General features: G+C 49.4%; 1 protein-coding gene across 2 annotated transcripts in view; it reads right to left on the bottom strand.

Annotated features, from left to right (window-relative positions):
• Positions 1 to 15,870, bottom strand: part of RPS6KB1 (ribosomal protein S6 kinase B1) — a 113,161-nt gene that overhangs the window by 52,327 nt on the left and 44,964 nt on the right. For both annotated transcript variants that reach the window (XM_069757195.1, XM_069757194.1), the window contains exons 7-8: positions 9,653 to 9,753; positions 7,236 to 7,326 (exon numbers count right to left, since the gene is read on the bottom strand). In XM_069757195.1, the coding sequence (XP_069613296.1) occupies positions 7,236 to 7,326; positions 9,653 to 9,753 (192 nt within the window). The remainder of the gene's footprint in view (positions 1 to 7,235; positions 7,327 to 9,652; positions 9,754 to 15,870) is intronic.

Below are 15,870 nucleotides of genomic sequence, written 5' to 3'. Positions count from 1 at the left end.
GATATCCGCCTTGCGATCCATTGCATCCTTAAGACTAGATGAATCCTCGAAAGGTATTGATGTTTTCTTTGCCACCTTGGCTAAAGGGACATCTACCTTCGGAATCTCTTCCCATGTCTTGATCTCTTCTGAATCAAACGGAAGACGGTTTTTAAACTCTCTGGACATCACCAATCTTCGTTCCGCATCTTTCCATTCTTGCGAGATCATCTTACGTATGTGTTCACTCACCGGGAACACCGTCCGTTCCTGATATGTGAGCCCTCCGAACATCTGATCTTGTCTAGATCTCGGCTGTGGATCTTCTTTCACCTGCATAGTACGTCTGACCGCCTGGACCAGTTCTTCTGTTTCTTCAACTGGAAAGTAGTACCTCTTCCCTTCTTGTTCTTCTACTGGCAGTTCTCCTTCTTCTTGATCAGAACCTCTATATTCTGATTCCGCCTCCGACGAACCATCCTGAACCTCCTGTTCTGGATCTTTCCTTGGTCTTTTACGAGCCGGGCCCGGACTGTACACTTCCCGTTGTGACATTGAAGCTAAGGAATTCTGGACCTCCTCCCGGATTATATTCCTCATTTCGGACAACATTGATGGTTGTTCTTCTCTGACAATTTTCTTAATACAAGAGCTGCACAGATCCTTTTTGTATGCTTCTGAAAGTTTTGTGTTACATAGAGAGCACCTCTTAGATTTAGTCAATGACTTGCCAGACCTTTTAGTCTGAGGGAGGGGAGCTTGACTGGCCTCTTTATCCTAAATGTAAGAATAAGGACAAGAACGGCTCAGTGTGTGCAGGCGTATATTTGAGTACTCTGCGCATTGCGCACTTACCCCTATCTCCTCATTCCTGTTCTCCATATCTTCTGTGGAGAAATACTACTATAAGTACATGATCTCATATGATCCCATATGTATAAAAGGGATATAGCAGCGTCTGCTGCACTCACCCTTGGTCTCCGGCATGTCCGCAGCAGACTGCTCGCACGTCTGTCCTGCAGCAAATATTCTCCAGGGATACACTCCGGCGCTCTCCTACCACCAGAGGAAGCGCTGGATAACCATCTGCGAGTGCCCTGAGCCTTGCGCCCTTAAAGCTGCCTACTTCCGCGTTCCACCAGGTGGAACGCACGCCGAGATGGCCCCGTCCCCGGATGTGACGTCACCTTACCTGCGCCTGACACCGGACGTACTGCACTCGGTCTAACAATCCTACTTCCGCGTTCCACTCAGTGGAACGCACGCTGCTGCCGCTGGCGCCGGACCTCTTGCGGCGCCTCTTCTCCTGGCGCCCGAACCGAGAGCCCCCCACCGGGAGGAAGCGGTTCGACCCAGGAACTCGTCCGCTCGACTGGTCTTTTGGCAGAGGGACTCCCCACCGGGAAGTTTCTGCCTGGGGCTTAGTGATGCGGGGAAAGGATATTGGCGTTAGCCGCACGATCCCCCGAGCCCTCCGGACTGGTGAGTCTTCCCGCTTGTATAGCGCTGTCCATGCAGGGACAGGAAAAACACTGAGGGAAAGGGGGTGGAGTGGGACCTTTTAACCTCTCGTGTTGTGTTTCCTGTCCCTGCAAGGAGGAGGAGGACGTCCTCCAATGTGCTGTCAGGGGGACGTCCTGGAAAAGAATAAAACGAAAAAGGACTTGCCCCTCGCAAAAATGCAGGAATATCCGATGTCTTGAAGAAAAGGAGGACCTGGATAAAGGCTTTCATAAAATAAAGGAAAGCACATGCGGTCCCAGGAGAACGAGGTTTAGTTTGAGGAAGAAACAAACTCGTCCCTCCGATGACCTCCCTAATAATTGGTTCAAGTTGGAGCCAAACTGACGGAAAACCTCGGAAGGCAAGCTGGAGAGGGACCTTCTAGAGTTTAAGTCCTGCCACGCCTTAAGCAAAATGAACCTTCGGATTGGCATGACATTGCTGGATGTCCAAGCAGCACCTGCAGCGGCATCCGCGGGGGCGGATTCCATGTACTTCCCTGCAAGAGTAAATTAGTCCGCAAGGACAGCGATTTCCTCCGATCGGACTCCATGAAGGGTGCCCTGATGGAGCAGCTTAGCCCATGCATCTATAAACTTTGCTGCCCAGGTGGAAACAAAGGCAGGGCACAATGTAACGGCGGACACTTCAATGGTCGACCTTGCCATGGACTATTAGTCCGCCGTTGGTATCCTAGAGGGATGCTCTCTCTGGGAGAGGAGGACTGTATCAGTGGAAAATCTGGAAACCGTTGGGTCCAGAGACGGAGAAGAGGTCCAGTTCGCAGTAAGGTCAGGAGAGAGGAAATATAGGAAACCGAGACGTTTCCCTCTTTGGAACGGATGGGTTAAGGATTCCAAAATAAAACCCAGAAAAGACCATTAAATTGAAAGGACAAGAAGGGACTTGAGAGTAGGGTACTGGGGACCTGCTAGAGTGCAAACACTGAGGACGTACTGAAGGGGGCCTCGGGCGAAACCCTGGATCTCAACCCAGCAATGTAGACTTTGCTACATCAACAAAATGGCTCAGAAAGGGAGAACTGTCTGAAGACACAACCTCTTGCCCGTCTAAGTAGATAGAACGTAGACTACCGGACGACTCCGCAGACTCAGAGCCATCAGGAAGCTAAACTTCAGCGTACAGGGATGAAGATGGTTAACAGGGACTATGGAAAATGTTGACAAGATGGGCAATGATAGGCACAATCGGATATGAGCAGTAAAAGGAGGAGAGTCCATGGAAAACCTGGAGTATGTCAATTCCATGGAAAGTTGGCCCTAGGAAGGGGTACATAGGCCCCAGAAAAGACTTGCCTGCCAAAGGGAAGATCCTTACCTATGACGACATGAGTGACCCTATGCATCCCGGACCCTCTGGAACGGGGAGAGGATTGTAGTGTGTGGATCTACTTACCTAAGTATAAGACACCACACAAAGGAGGATAACAGTGAAAAAGATACGAATCCTGCTGAAGGAAGGAACGTATTATCACAAAAAACCCCATCTTTGGGTCCAGGCGTGGAGCAGCCATTTACACTGGATGATGCTTGCACAGAGTAGGATCCAATTCCTATCCGAGGTGGAAGAACCTGTTCCTGCCGCAGTCGGAAATAAAAGTCCGGAGATGCTCGAGGTTTAATCCAGTGTCTGTAAAAAAGAAGAGGTAAGTACTGACACATAAATAGGAAGCTCTATATTGAGGTAGTTCAAGGACCTCTAGAATAGTGCAGTGAACATCATGAGTCAAGGTATTATATGGGCTCCGACTCTGTAAGAGACAGCCAGAACGTATAATACTGTAATCATATATGATAGGAGTAATGCACTGGATAGTGCAGATAGACCTAGAGTTAGTGGTAGGCCCGAATAACCATACGGAGAGGAAAAGGCCCCCAGAGCGCAACACGCAACTAAGGCTCAGTGCGTGAAGAAAAACTGCAACCAGTCGGTACCCGACACCAGCGTGTCCGACCTACCTGAAAGTGGACTGACCACTTATGCTGCCACTGAGATCCACCCTGTGGCACCGAGATACACCCTGTGGTACGTGGTAGATCTTCTGTATAGCTGTTAATAGACCACAGACGTTATTGAGCATGAAACACACGTTGTAACTGCTGCGGCAGCCAGCCAGAAAGTGATGAACACCGGGCACCTCTCTCTGAGTGATGACTAGAGGAGAGCCTAGGCAGATGCTGCAAAGGACCCTTCAGAGCGTGATAGAGGGAGTTTCTGACTCACCTGACTCTGGGGCAAAAGATCAGGACCCATGTAGCCATCGATCTCTGGCACATCTAAACCACTGGAAAGACAGCAGGTATTGACTAAATGTGTCTGGAAGATGACCTCTAAACCCTGGATAGCGGACAGAGTACTGCTGCAGTCGAACGGGAGAAATGTGAAGGAGAGTGCGTCTGACTTACCTGAATACAGTACAGAACGCCAGTACCACTGCAGTGGTCAATCCAAGACACGTCTGATCCGCTGAAGATACAACAGTGTCAAATACCGTACTGTACCTTGAAGGTGGTACGTGTGAAAACCTGGATGGCGGATAGAGTACTGCTGCGATCGGCTCTCAGTCTCCTGCGACTATGGCAAACACAGTACTGCTACGACCGGCTCTCAGTATCCTGTGACTATGGCAGATAGAGTACTGCTGCGATCGGCTCTCGGTATCCTGTGACTAATCAGCATGGAGAGAACCCTGGAGAAGGGTATAGGAGAGAGTTGATTCTGTGTTGCTGTCTAGGTCATGATACCTGACGGCATTAGGCAGAATAACAGCTTCCGTGTAGTAAGCCGCAGCACGTAGTCTGTCTTGAAGTATGTCCTTCCATGCTCGTTCTCCTGAAGGTAGGACAGTAGGCTTGTCATCAGGGAGACTAAACTCTACTCTCTGTTGTGCACTTGAGTTCAAACCTTCGTGCCTGTGATATGTGGTCAGATTCTTTATCCACCGAGCCACAGCAGACATTGCTGGGGAATACGGACTCTTTACCAGCTGGAAGTCAGGTCCGAACACTCCAGTCGTGAGGTGGGTAGGAACAGCTCCCCTCTCTGCTTAGAGCAGTGTAATGGTTGCATCCGGAGGGGGCTGCAGGGAGATGGAGGGCGAGTGCCTGAGAGCAAGAGATATGGAAACGTTTGATATGCCAGGGCTCTAGCAACCCTGTGTGTAGAGAAATAGCCAATGCTCGCACTGCTGAAAATCAAGGCACAGGTCTGCAATAGCAGAAATCACAACAGCAGTGTGACAAAACGGAAAACTCAGAGGAGAAATGTGCAACTGAAATCTTCTGTGAAGTGAACGCCCTATGGCAGGTTTTATAATGGTCCATCTTCCTGTGGAAGGTGAGGGGCGGACAGTGGCACAGATGACGGCAGCGTAGGCCATATTGCCATACCCCTGTTGGAAACTGCACGGTTCTAGAGCACTTATTACGCCAGTGACTGCACGGCTCTAGAGTACTACTATGCCAGTGACTGTATGGCTCTAAAGTGCTACTACGCCAGTGACTGTACGGCTCTAAATTGCTACTACCCCAGTGATTGCATGGCTCTAGAGTGCTACTACGCAAGTGATTGCGCGGCTCCAGAGTACTATTATGTATTACTCCGGTGACTGCACGGGTCTAGAATACTACTATATATTACGCCAGAGTACTGATACACTAGTGACTCGGTGATTGCACGATAGAATAAAATTACACCAAATTGCATCAAAAAAGAACAAAAACGCTACCCTATTGGATTAGGCATGGTGAGCATACCTATAAAGAATGCCAGAAGGTTAGGGGAACAGGAGATGCAGAGAGGAGTGCCAAACCGCTGAGCAGTGCTACTCACAGCAGGTGTAGTGTCCAGTGGTCTGCTCCCCCGGCTGTAGCTGCGACAGGCATCAGGACACAGGTCCAGGGCCCCAGCAGGAAGATGGAGGCGGGGAACCCGGCCGGTGAAGACGCACGCTGGTAGGAAGGGTCCTGCACTCAGAGGTCGGGGGGTTGGTGGGGCGTGAATAGCCGCCAGGTCTGGAGGAGAGCGCTCTCCAGCAAGATGGCGGCGATCCCAGGCCGAATGGGGCGGCTGGGAGTAGTGGGCGGAGCTAGCCGCCCTGCACAGGAATGGGTATCGACAGTCGGGTGGGAGAAAAGCCCGCCCGGAAGTTGAGCGGATGGGGGACGGAGCCAGCGCTGTAACTAGGCCCGAGGAAAGCCGGGACCTAGATTTGTGGCACGTGATCGCCGGAGCGTGGAAAGTGGGGGCGCGGAGGCCTCAAAACGCAGCGGTTGGATACCCAGTGCCCCCGCTACCGTCGGAAGAGGCAGGGAAGGCTGCCGAAGCTAAAACCATCCTTAAAGGTTCAGAACGGATGGCTTAAGAGGGACCCGCAGGTATTTAAGAAATAAAGGGAAAAAACCCAGGACCTATCTTTATTCTTATCTTCTCATCTTCTTTCTTCTTCCTGACTTCGCCGGACCCTGGGAAGAAAGAAAATTACCTCCCCATCCAGCATGGATCAGACGTCTGAAATCCTGCGATGTGGGACGTCCTCGTCTCCTCAAACCGACAGGCTCTGGTGGGCGAGTGGGTGGGAGACGGAGGCAGGCCCGGGTACGAATCACCTCAACACGCTTCTGTGTTAGGGGCTGGGGTCCTGCCGACTAGATGTATGAGGATACGGGGTGGCAGTACACGCCGTATGCATAGTCTCTTTGCGGGATTACAGGTGTGACTGTTCACCCTGTATCCCTCCGTGGTACCTGAAAAGGAACGACTCACACTGAGGTAGATATGGGTCTAATGAAAGACCCGTGTCCACCTCCTACTGACACTAAGCTAAACTGAATATCCTACTTCCTGTCGGTGGGGTGTACACTGCAGAGGAGGAGCTAACTTTATTTGCATAGTGTCAGCCTCCTAGTGGCAGCAGCATACACCCATGGTTCCTGTGTCCCCCAATAAGGCGATAGAGAAATACAGTTATGTCCACAAATCTACGCGATTTGGGCTTTGTGTGTCACCAATCTGGATTTAAAGTAAACAAACTACTAAGATGTAGGCCCGTTGAAGCGCAAGGACCGCGCAAAACGGCCGTCGTCTCCCCTGCTCGCACGAGCTCCTTTTCTTCTCCCCCAGCCATTAAGTTTTAATTGTGAAGACTCAATAAAATTTGCTACTTTGAAGATTGGTGAGTGCATCCTGCTTTTTTTTTTTGCTACCTGGGACACATATGTTATTTCATGGTTTTGCACCCGATATCTTTTTTGCCATGGCTGTTGCTGACATGATATAGCTTTCTAGTACCGGCTTTCCTGAAGATTATGGATTTAGTTGGGGCAGTGCCGTCCATATGCTATTTTCTCTCTTTTATTCGTAATTGATGTGTAGACTTTCAGGTTTAATTTAATATCTATGCATGCGCTCTCCGACTGTAGGGCTTCCTTGTTATTTCTACTAACAAGGTGAAATAAAGCTTCATATGTATTATGTAATCATCCACTGAACCAATGAAATGGTATTTTCATAACACACTTGATGTTCAATTTAAGAAAATATATGTGTATAGGGGCAAAACCTTTCTTATTTTTGAATTTATGTTTTTATTTCTGTATAAAAAGTGTGCGAGAACAATCACAATGCAAAAGCAAAGACCACATTTGACTACATGGACCAAGGAGATGCCCCTGTCCATACAGCACAAGTCCTATGAATAACTAGTACAAACACAATGAAAATAGACCGCTCACATGTATTCTATTGTTCCACAAAACGTATGCGTTACTGTGCCATCATGAATGGATTCCTTACAAAGTCCAAAATCTGTTAACTTCACATGTCCTAAAAAAGAATACAAAAGAGATTTACTTTCAAAAACAGATAACCGCTTATTTCTATGAAAGTTTACACAGATCACTATGTACATAGGCCCCAATTCATCAAGACTGGCATTTTGTGCCCAGACTTATCCAGATGGCTGTTTTCTACAGGATTCTTGATGAAGTGTCCGCTTGAATAAGATGCATCCAATTTATCAAGATTTAAAATCTAGCACCACCTATCAGATGTAGCAATCCTTAAAGGGAACCTGTCACCCCGTTTTTTCAGATTGAGATATAAATACTGTTAAATAGGGCCTGCGCTGTGCGTTACCATAGTGTATGTAGTGTACCCTGATTCCCCACCTATGCTGAGAAATACATCACCAAAGTCGCCGTTTTCGCCTGTCAATCAGGCTGGTCTGGTCAGGTGGGCGTGGTGACATCGCTCTTTTCTTCCCCAGCTTTCCGTTGGTGGCGTAGTGGTGTGCGCATGTCGCAGTGACGAATCGGCTTTGGGAAAATGACCGCCGCGATCTCTTCTGCGCACGCGCGGCATCCCGCGGCCATTTTCCTGAAGCCCCGTGCAGCAGAGCACTCCATCTGCGCACGCGCGGCCCCAGGAAGATGGCCGCCCCCACCGATGACAGGGGGTAATAGCGCAGATCGCGCGCTGCTTCTTCAAGTGCGCGCAGTGGATTCGTCACTGCGACATGCGCACACCACTACGCCACCAACTGAAAGCTGGGGAAGAAAAGAGCGATGTCACCACACCCACCTGACCAGACCAGCCTGATTGACAGGCGAAAACGGCAACTTTGGTAATGTATTTCTCAGCATAGGTGGGGAATCAGGGTACACTACATACACTATTGTAACGCACAGCGCAGGCCCTATTTAACAGTATTTATATCTCAATCTGAAAAAACGGGGTGACAGGTTCCCTTTAACGTCAATATTGACCCTTTCACAAGTCTTGCCATATGACTTGGGAGAATAAGCCAAAGCACACACTCCACTTGCTGACAGGTTTCCTGGTGTTTGCCCCTCATCAGTGCAAAGCAGGAGATCTAATTTGGTTAAATAAGAGGCCTCTGACTGTGGGATTATGGGGGAACATTTTTCATTGTAGAGTGTGTCAAGTTGGCATAAGGAGACTAATAGGCCATATAATGTTCCTCTGTAAAATAAAACATGCAAATAGTCTCCTCAGAGGAAGAGGACTTGAACTCTAGTGCCACCTATCAGGATTGTTACACTGCATTGCACTTTTTTTTCTGCAGATACAAGTTGCATAAAAATGTAGCTCCATTTCAAGCTATTTTACGTCAGAAAAATTAAGAAAACTGGTTGATTAATCGGGGCCATAATCTTTAGGACTTTCAACTAAACTTTTATATTTTCAGACAGATTTGAATAAGCATTACTGGGAGCGGAGCATCGCGAGGAGCGGGAAGCCTGCCGGAAGGTGAGAAAATCATGATTTTTTTTTTTTTTTTAACTATTTTTAACACTATCTTTTACTCATGTATACTTGAATTGGGGGTGGAACCTGTATACCTGGATAGTTGGGTGCCATGCATACCTGGATAGGGGGGGCATGTATGTATGTATGTATGCATGCATGCATATATATATATATATATATATATATATATATATATATATATATATATATATATATATATATATATATATATATATATATATATATATACATATATATATATATACATATATATATATATATATATATATATATATATACATATACATATACATATACATATACATATACATATACATATACATATACATATATATATATATATATATATATATATATATATATATATACACATATATAATATATATATATATATATATATATATATATATATATATATATATATATATCTACATATATCTACATACATACACACACACACACACACACACCAGAATGGGTCACATTAGTACAGAATTGGGGGGGCCTTACCCCTATAACATTATAGGCAGTTGATCACCCCCCATAACAGTTCATCATGACCAACTTTTTTGTTATACTCTTTTTTTCTATTTTCCTCCTCTAAAACCTTGGTGTGTCTTATAGTCTGAAAAATATGGTAGTTCTCTAATAAACAAGTGTGAATAAGCCAAGTCTAAGTTAAAGGGGTGTTAAGTCATTGAATATGCATGCTATATTCTGGAAATGTTCTATAAACATTAAATGTCTGGGATGGGACTGTTTCTATGCAAAATTCTGAAGTAGTGAGCAGACTGTTGTTGAAATGCATCTATGTAAAATAAAAAATAAGTTGGAGAGTCGCAAGTTGCTGTGTTTCCACCTTGATGGTTAAGCATGATGTTTTCCGGTTTCAGATCACGATAAATTATTCCTTTCTGATGCAAATGTCCCAAAGCCATTGAGATCTCAGCCAAGTAAAAGCTGAAAATAAACAAGGAATGATATAACTTTCATATACAGATTCAGAACAATAAATAATAATAATAATTCATTTTTAGATCATTGGCCATCTATAAGTTTATCTAAGGGTACCGTCACACAGTGCAATTTTCATCGCTACAACGGTACGATCCATGACGCTCCAGCATCGTAACAATATCGCTCCAGCGTCGTAGACTGCTGTCACTTTGCAATCTACGGCGCTGGAGCGATAATTTCATGACGTATGTGCGATGTAGGAGCCGTTGGTTACTATGCGCACATCGTATACGATATATGTTACACCATGCGATCATGCCGCCACAGCGGGACACTAGACGACGAAAGAAAGTTTCAAACGATCTGCTACGACGTACGATTCTCAGCGGGGTCCCTGATCGCAGGAGCGTGTCAGACACTGCGATATCGTAACTATATCGCTCGAACGTCACGAATCGTGCCGTCGTAGCGATCAAAATTGCACTGTGTGACGGTACCCTTAGAGGTAGCTTGTTAACATCAAACTATAACATGTTTTAGAGAATGAGGGCTGGGCTTATGAATCCTTTTTGAAGCATTATTTGTACATTAAGGGAAAGTTGCAGTCTGCAAGATAGCATAATACTCAATCGGGAATGTTTAATTAAGAGGCAACACCCTTTCTTCAAAAAGGGAAACTTTGTAAAAAGAAGTGTAAAAAAATACAAAAAAAAGTGAATTTTTTTTGCGCAAAACGAGTGTTCCAAAATATCTTTGCTTTACAAGCATGCATACACAAATGTCCCCCAGTGTACCTGACTACATAGTTAAAATCCATCAGTTAAGCTGCAAAAAATCTCCAAATTGCTTAAGCGCTCTACACACTGGCTAGTACCAGCTTAGGAAAAAAACAGGATTTTTGGTTGCTTACCGTAAAATCTGTTTCTTGGAGCCTCCATTGGGGGACACAGGAACCATGGGTGTATGCTGCTGCCACTAGGAGGCTGACACTATGCAAATAAAAAAGTTAGCTCCTCCTCTGCAGTGTACACCCCACCGACTGGCATTATACTCTTCAGTTAGTGAGAAAGCAGTAGGAGAAAAATAACAAGGTTGAAAAACCATAACCACAAACTTGAGAACTGTAAACGTGAGAACAGTCATAGAACATATAACAAAAACATTGGGAGGGAGCTGTGTCCCCCAATGGAGGCTCCAAGAAACAGATTTTACGGTAAGCAACCAAAAATCCTGTTTTCTTTATCGCCTCTCATTGGGGGACACAGGAACCATGGGACGTCCCAAAGCAGTCCCAAGGGCGGGAAAAACAGACTTCCATCAGGTCAGAGGACTCACCACTGCCGGCTGCAAGATCCTTCTGCCTAGGCTGGCGTCCGCCGATGCGTAGGTATGGACCTTGTAAAATTTGGCGAACGTGTGGATGGAAGACCAGGTTGCCGCTTTGCAAAGCTGTAGGGCGGAAGCCCTGTGGTGCACCGCCCAGGAGGCGCCGACTGCCCGGGTGGAGTGAGCCTTGATCCCAGAGGGAGGCACTCTGTTCTTGACCAGGTAAGCCTCCAGAATAGCCGTTCTGATCCAGCGAGCGATAGTCGCTATAGAAGCCGGCTGGTCTCTGCGCGAGCCATCAGGAATGACGAAAAGAGAATCCGTCTTCCGGAAAGTGGACGTTCTATCCAGATAGATCTTCACTGCCCTGACAAAGTCCAGCTTGTTCAACGATCGCTCCAGAAGATGAGTCGGAGCTGGACAAAAGGAAGGTAGAACGATGTCCTCGTTGAGGTGGAATGTGGAAACCACCTTAGGAAGAAAGGAAGGCGGAGGCCTGAGGACCACCTTGTCCTGGTGGATAACCAAGAAAGGAGGACGGCAAGAGAGAGCCGCCAACACGGAGACGCGGCGGATAGAAGTGATGGCCACAAGAAAGGCCACCTTCCAAGACAGAACTGATAGGGAAACCTCCCTGAGAAGTTCAAAGGGGGGAACCCTCAGAACGTCCAGTACCAGGTTTAAATCCCATGAATCCACAGGGGCCCTGTACGGAGGGACCGCGTGGGCTACTCCTTGAAGGAAGGTCTTAACCTGTGGTCTGGAAGCTAAAGTCTTTTGAAAAAGGATGGAAAGCACAGAAACCTGGCCCTTTAGGGAACTAAGAGCATGGTCCGAATCCAGTCCTGCCTGAAGGAAAACCAAGATGGAAGGCAGGGAAAAGGACATAGGTGAAACGCGGTTGGACTCGCACCAACGGAAGTAAACCTTCCAGGCACAATAGTAGATCCTGGAAGACGAAGGCTTCCGAGCCTGAATCATGGTGTGAATCACCCGGGCCGAAAGGCCGGACGCTCTTAGAACTGCGGTCTCAACAGCCACGCCGATAAACTGAGCGACTGAGAATTCGGGTGGGAGATCGGACCCTGAGACAGCAGATCGGGCCAGACTGGAAGGCGCCAGGGAGCGTCCGCGAGAAGATTGACGAGCTCCGCGAACCAAGCTGTCCAAGGCCAATCCGGGGCGATTAGAATGACCGGCATCCCTTCTGCTTTGATCTTTTTCAGCAGTTTGGGAAGCAAGGGAAGGGGTGGGAACAGGTAGGGCAGCCCGAACTGTGACCAAGGAATGGCCAGAGCGTCGACGTCCACGAGACCTGGAGACGAACCGCGGAATCTTCCTGTTCGTTCGAGACGCCGTGAGGTCCACGTCCGGAGTCCCCCATCGAAGACAAATCTGATGGAAGACCTCCGGACGTAAGGACCATTCCCCTGCCGCGAGACCCTCGCGGCTGAGGAAGTCGGCGGCCCAATTGTCCATGCCGGGGATATGCACCGCGGATATCACCGGAACCGTTGCCTCTGCCCAAAGGAGAATCCTGGATACCTCGGCCAAGGCGCTCCGAGTTCCCCCCTGATGGTTGACATATGCCACCGCCGTGGCATTGTCCATCTGGATTCGGATAGGAAGGCCCCTGAGAATCCTTTCCCAGTGACGAAGGGACAGAAAAATGGCCCGGATCTCGAGGACATTGATCGGTAAGATTGACTCTTGCGCTGACCAGCGGCCCTGTACAGTCAGGTGGTGAAACACTGCACCCCAGCCGAGCAGGCTGGCATCCGTCGTCACCACTTGCCAGTGAACTGGAAGGAAGGACCTGCCCTGGGACATGAGAGACCGTTTGACTCGGGGGGAGAGTCGGATCGGGCGGTCCATGGGGAAGACAGACCTGTTCCACTGAGACAGGATGGCTTGCTGAAGAGGTCGAGAATGAAATTGGGCGAAGGGAATCGCTTCCAATGTTGCTACCATCCTCCCCAAAACCTTCATGGCCGATCGGAGGGAGGGAGGCCGAGGGCCCTGGAGCACGCGTACGTCCTGACGAAGAATGGATCTCTTGACTTCGGGGAGAAAGACCCTGGTCCGACGGGTGTCGAAGAGCATGCCCAGAAAGATGATGCGCTGAGAAGGAATAAGACAGGACTTCTTCCGGTTGACCAACCACCTGAAAACGGGCTAGGGTATCAACGATGGACAGGCTTTCGTGGGCCTGAGAAAAGGACAGAGCCTTGATGAGGATGTCGTCGAGGTATGGAAAAAGACCCAGACCTCTGACCCTCAAGATGGCCATCAGTGCTGCCATGATCTTCGTGAAGACTCTTGGGGCGGTATGCAGGACCGAACGGCAGGGCGACGAACTAAAAGTGTTCCTGGAGCACCGTAAAGCGCAGGAATCGGTGATGACCTGGAAATATCGGAACATGGAGGTAGACATCCTGAACATCTATGGAACACAGAAATTCGTGAGCCTCCATGGAAGCGATTACCGACCGAACGAAGGGATTCCATCCTGAAGTGCTTTAGACGGACTCTCCTGTTCAGTAATTTGAGATCCAGAATGGGACGCACTCTGCCGTCTTTTTTCGGTACTACAAAAAGGTCTGAGTAGAAATCTGTGAACCGTTCTTTTTCTTGGACGGAACGATTACCCCGGCTTTGAGGAGAGACGCGATGAGGAAGAAGCAGGACGACGAGAGCGGCCCCCTTTAAGAGGTAGACATTTTGAGAAGGTCCCTGAAGAAAATGCCAGCGGGTTAGGGGACAGTGGGGCAGAGGGGATGCCAGTCTGCAGTGCAGCTACTCACGGACCCGGTCCTGGAAGATGTTCCGCTTGCGGTGGGTCTCCGATGAAAGAAGGTGGAACTCCTGCCCTGAGGTGCTGTAGTCTTAGTGTGGTGGCGATGTGAGGGTCGCGCTGCGTGAGCACCTGCTCCTGAGGAGCGGTGAGGGCCCACAGACGTTGTCCCTGGAAGAAGGGGGCGGAGTCAGCCATAGAAGCGCCGGTGGGCAGGGCACGGAATGTCGGGCGGGAAAAAGCCCGCCTGCAGAAGCGGTAGTGGAGGAGCGCGGGACCGGAAGTAGGCCCCGGCCTAAGCCGGGACCTAAATTAGAGGCCGGCGCCGCCGGAGAAGGGAACCGCGGCGCCGGAGCAGTGCACCGCAGGCACGGAGTAGAGCGGCAGCCTGAAGTAGGCCCCGGCAGAAGCCGGGACCTAAATTAGAGGCTGGCGCCGCCGGAGAATCGTGGCGCCGGAGCGCCGCCGGTGAATCGCGGAGCCGGAGCGCCGCAGAAAGTAAGTGGCACGGCATCCTGCCAAGGATGCCGTGCAGACACAGGACACATTGTGGCCGCCGAGAAGGGAGACCGCAGGGGGGAGCGGCGTGGCAGCCTGCTAGGCTGAGACTCTATAAGGGAGACATTGTGGCTGTGCGGCTGCAGGGAGAGCACTGCGGCCGCCAATGAAGGAGAGCTTAGGAGGAAAATGAGTTACAGCCCTTGTGGCTGTCCCTGGGATCCCTCTAAAATAAACGCCATGAGGGAGGACCGGGGGACATCTGGAGAAAAGATCCCGGGGGAATGGAGGGGAAATACTCACCTAAACATCCCACGCCGTTACTAACCTGAGGGGAATGAGACGTCCACGGAGCTGTGATGGACGTCCTCGTCTCCTCCGACCGACAGGCTCTGGTAGGCGAGTGGGTGGGGGACAGGGCCAGGACCGGACTTCTGAGCACGCTTTTGTGCTAGGATCTTGGTCCTGGAGAGGGATCTATGAGGATACGGGGTGGCAGTACACGCCGTACTCATAGTCCGCTTTGTGGGACTACAGGTGTGACTGCTCACCCTGTATCCCTTCCGAAAAAAACCTGAAAGAAAACGACGCACATTGAGGTAGATAAGGGTCTAATAAAAGACCCGTGTCCACCTCCTACTGACACTAAGCTAAACTAAAGAGTATGGGGCGTGTCCTAGCTGGCCATGTGAGTGGAAGCAGGGAAGAGTGCTCCTGCTGCCATAAGGACAAAAATCCTGCTTTAACCCCGATTTTCGGGTAAACTCACCTAAATCCGGCTGGCTGAAGGTCCGGAGAGTGCAGCAGTGCGGAGCAGCAGGTCCGGAGTCGGCAGCGATGACCAGGAGGCGGCAGAAAGACGCTGGCACCAGCGATGCAGGAGCCAGCCAAGATGGCTCCGATGCTAGGCAGGACGCCGAGAAGGAGAACGCCGCATGTCAGCGGCGCATGGAGGTGGCCGCAAAGCTGCAGCAGTATGCCAGAGTGGAGGCTGCTGAGGAAGCAGAACCAGGATCTGGAGCTGGAGCTGACCAGGAGGAGGAAGCAAGCACAGCCGAGCAGCATGAGGTACAGAGGGGGAAGGAGAGAGGCAGCATGGCGGGGGCTAGTGGGGGACCTGAAGCCATATCACAGGGAGAGGAGCCGACTCTTAGAGATGTTATCACACTGATCTCTTCATGTCAGCAATCCCTGAACTCCTTGGCCCAGCAGATGCAGGAAGTTAAAGGGGACACGGCACAGATTAATGCGGCTCTGCAGAAAATGGACAAACGTATAGGAGTGGTGGAGGAGAGGGTGAGCACGGCAGAAGATCACATAGTTAAGCTACAAAAAGCTGAAAAGAAGTTCGCCCAAGCAATAGCCGAGCTCGCTGCCAAAAATGAGGATCTGGAAAATAGATCCAGAAGAAATAATATACGTATAGTGGGGCTGCCTGAAAAGACTGAGGGGAGAAATCCCACTGAGTTTGTGGAGAACTGGCTGCTGGAGAAGATTGGGAG

This window comes from Ranitomeya imitator, chromosome 3, assembly GCF_032444005.1.
Source record: "Ranitomeya imitator isolate aRanImi1 chromosome 3, aRanImi1.pri, whole genome shotgun sequence".
NCBI classification, from domain to species: Eukaryota; Metazoa; Chordata; class Amphibia; order Anura; family Dendrobatidae; genus Ranitomeya; species Ranitomeya imitator.
This window is presented reverse-complemented; position numbering and strand designations above follow the sequence as displayed.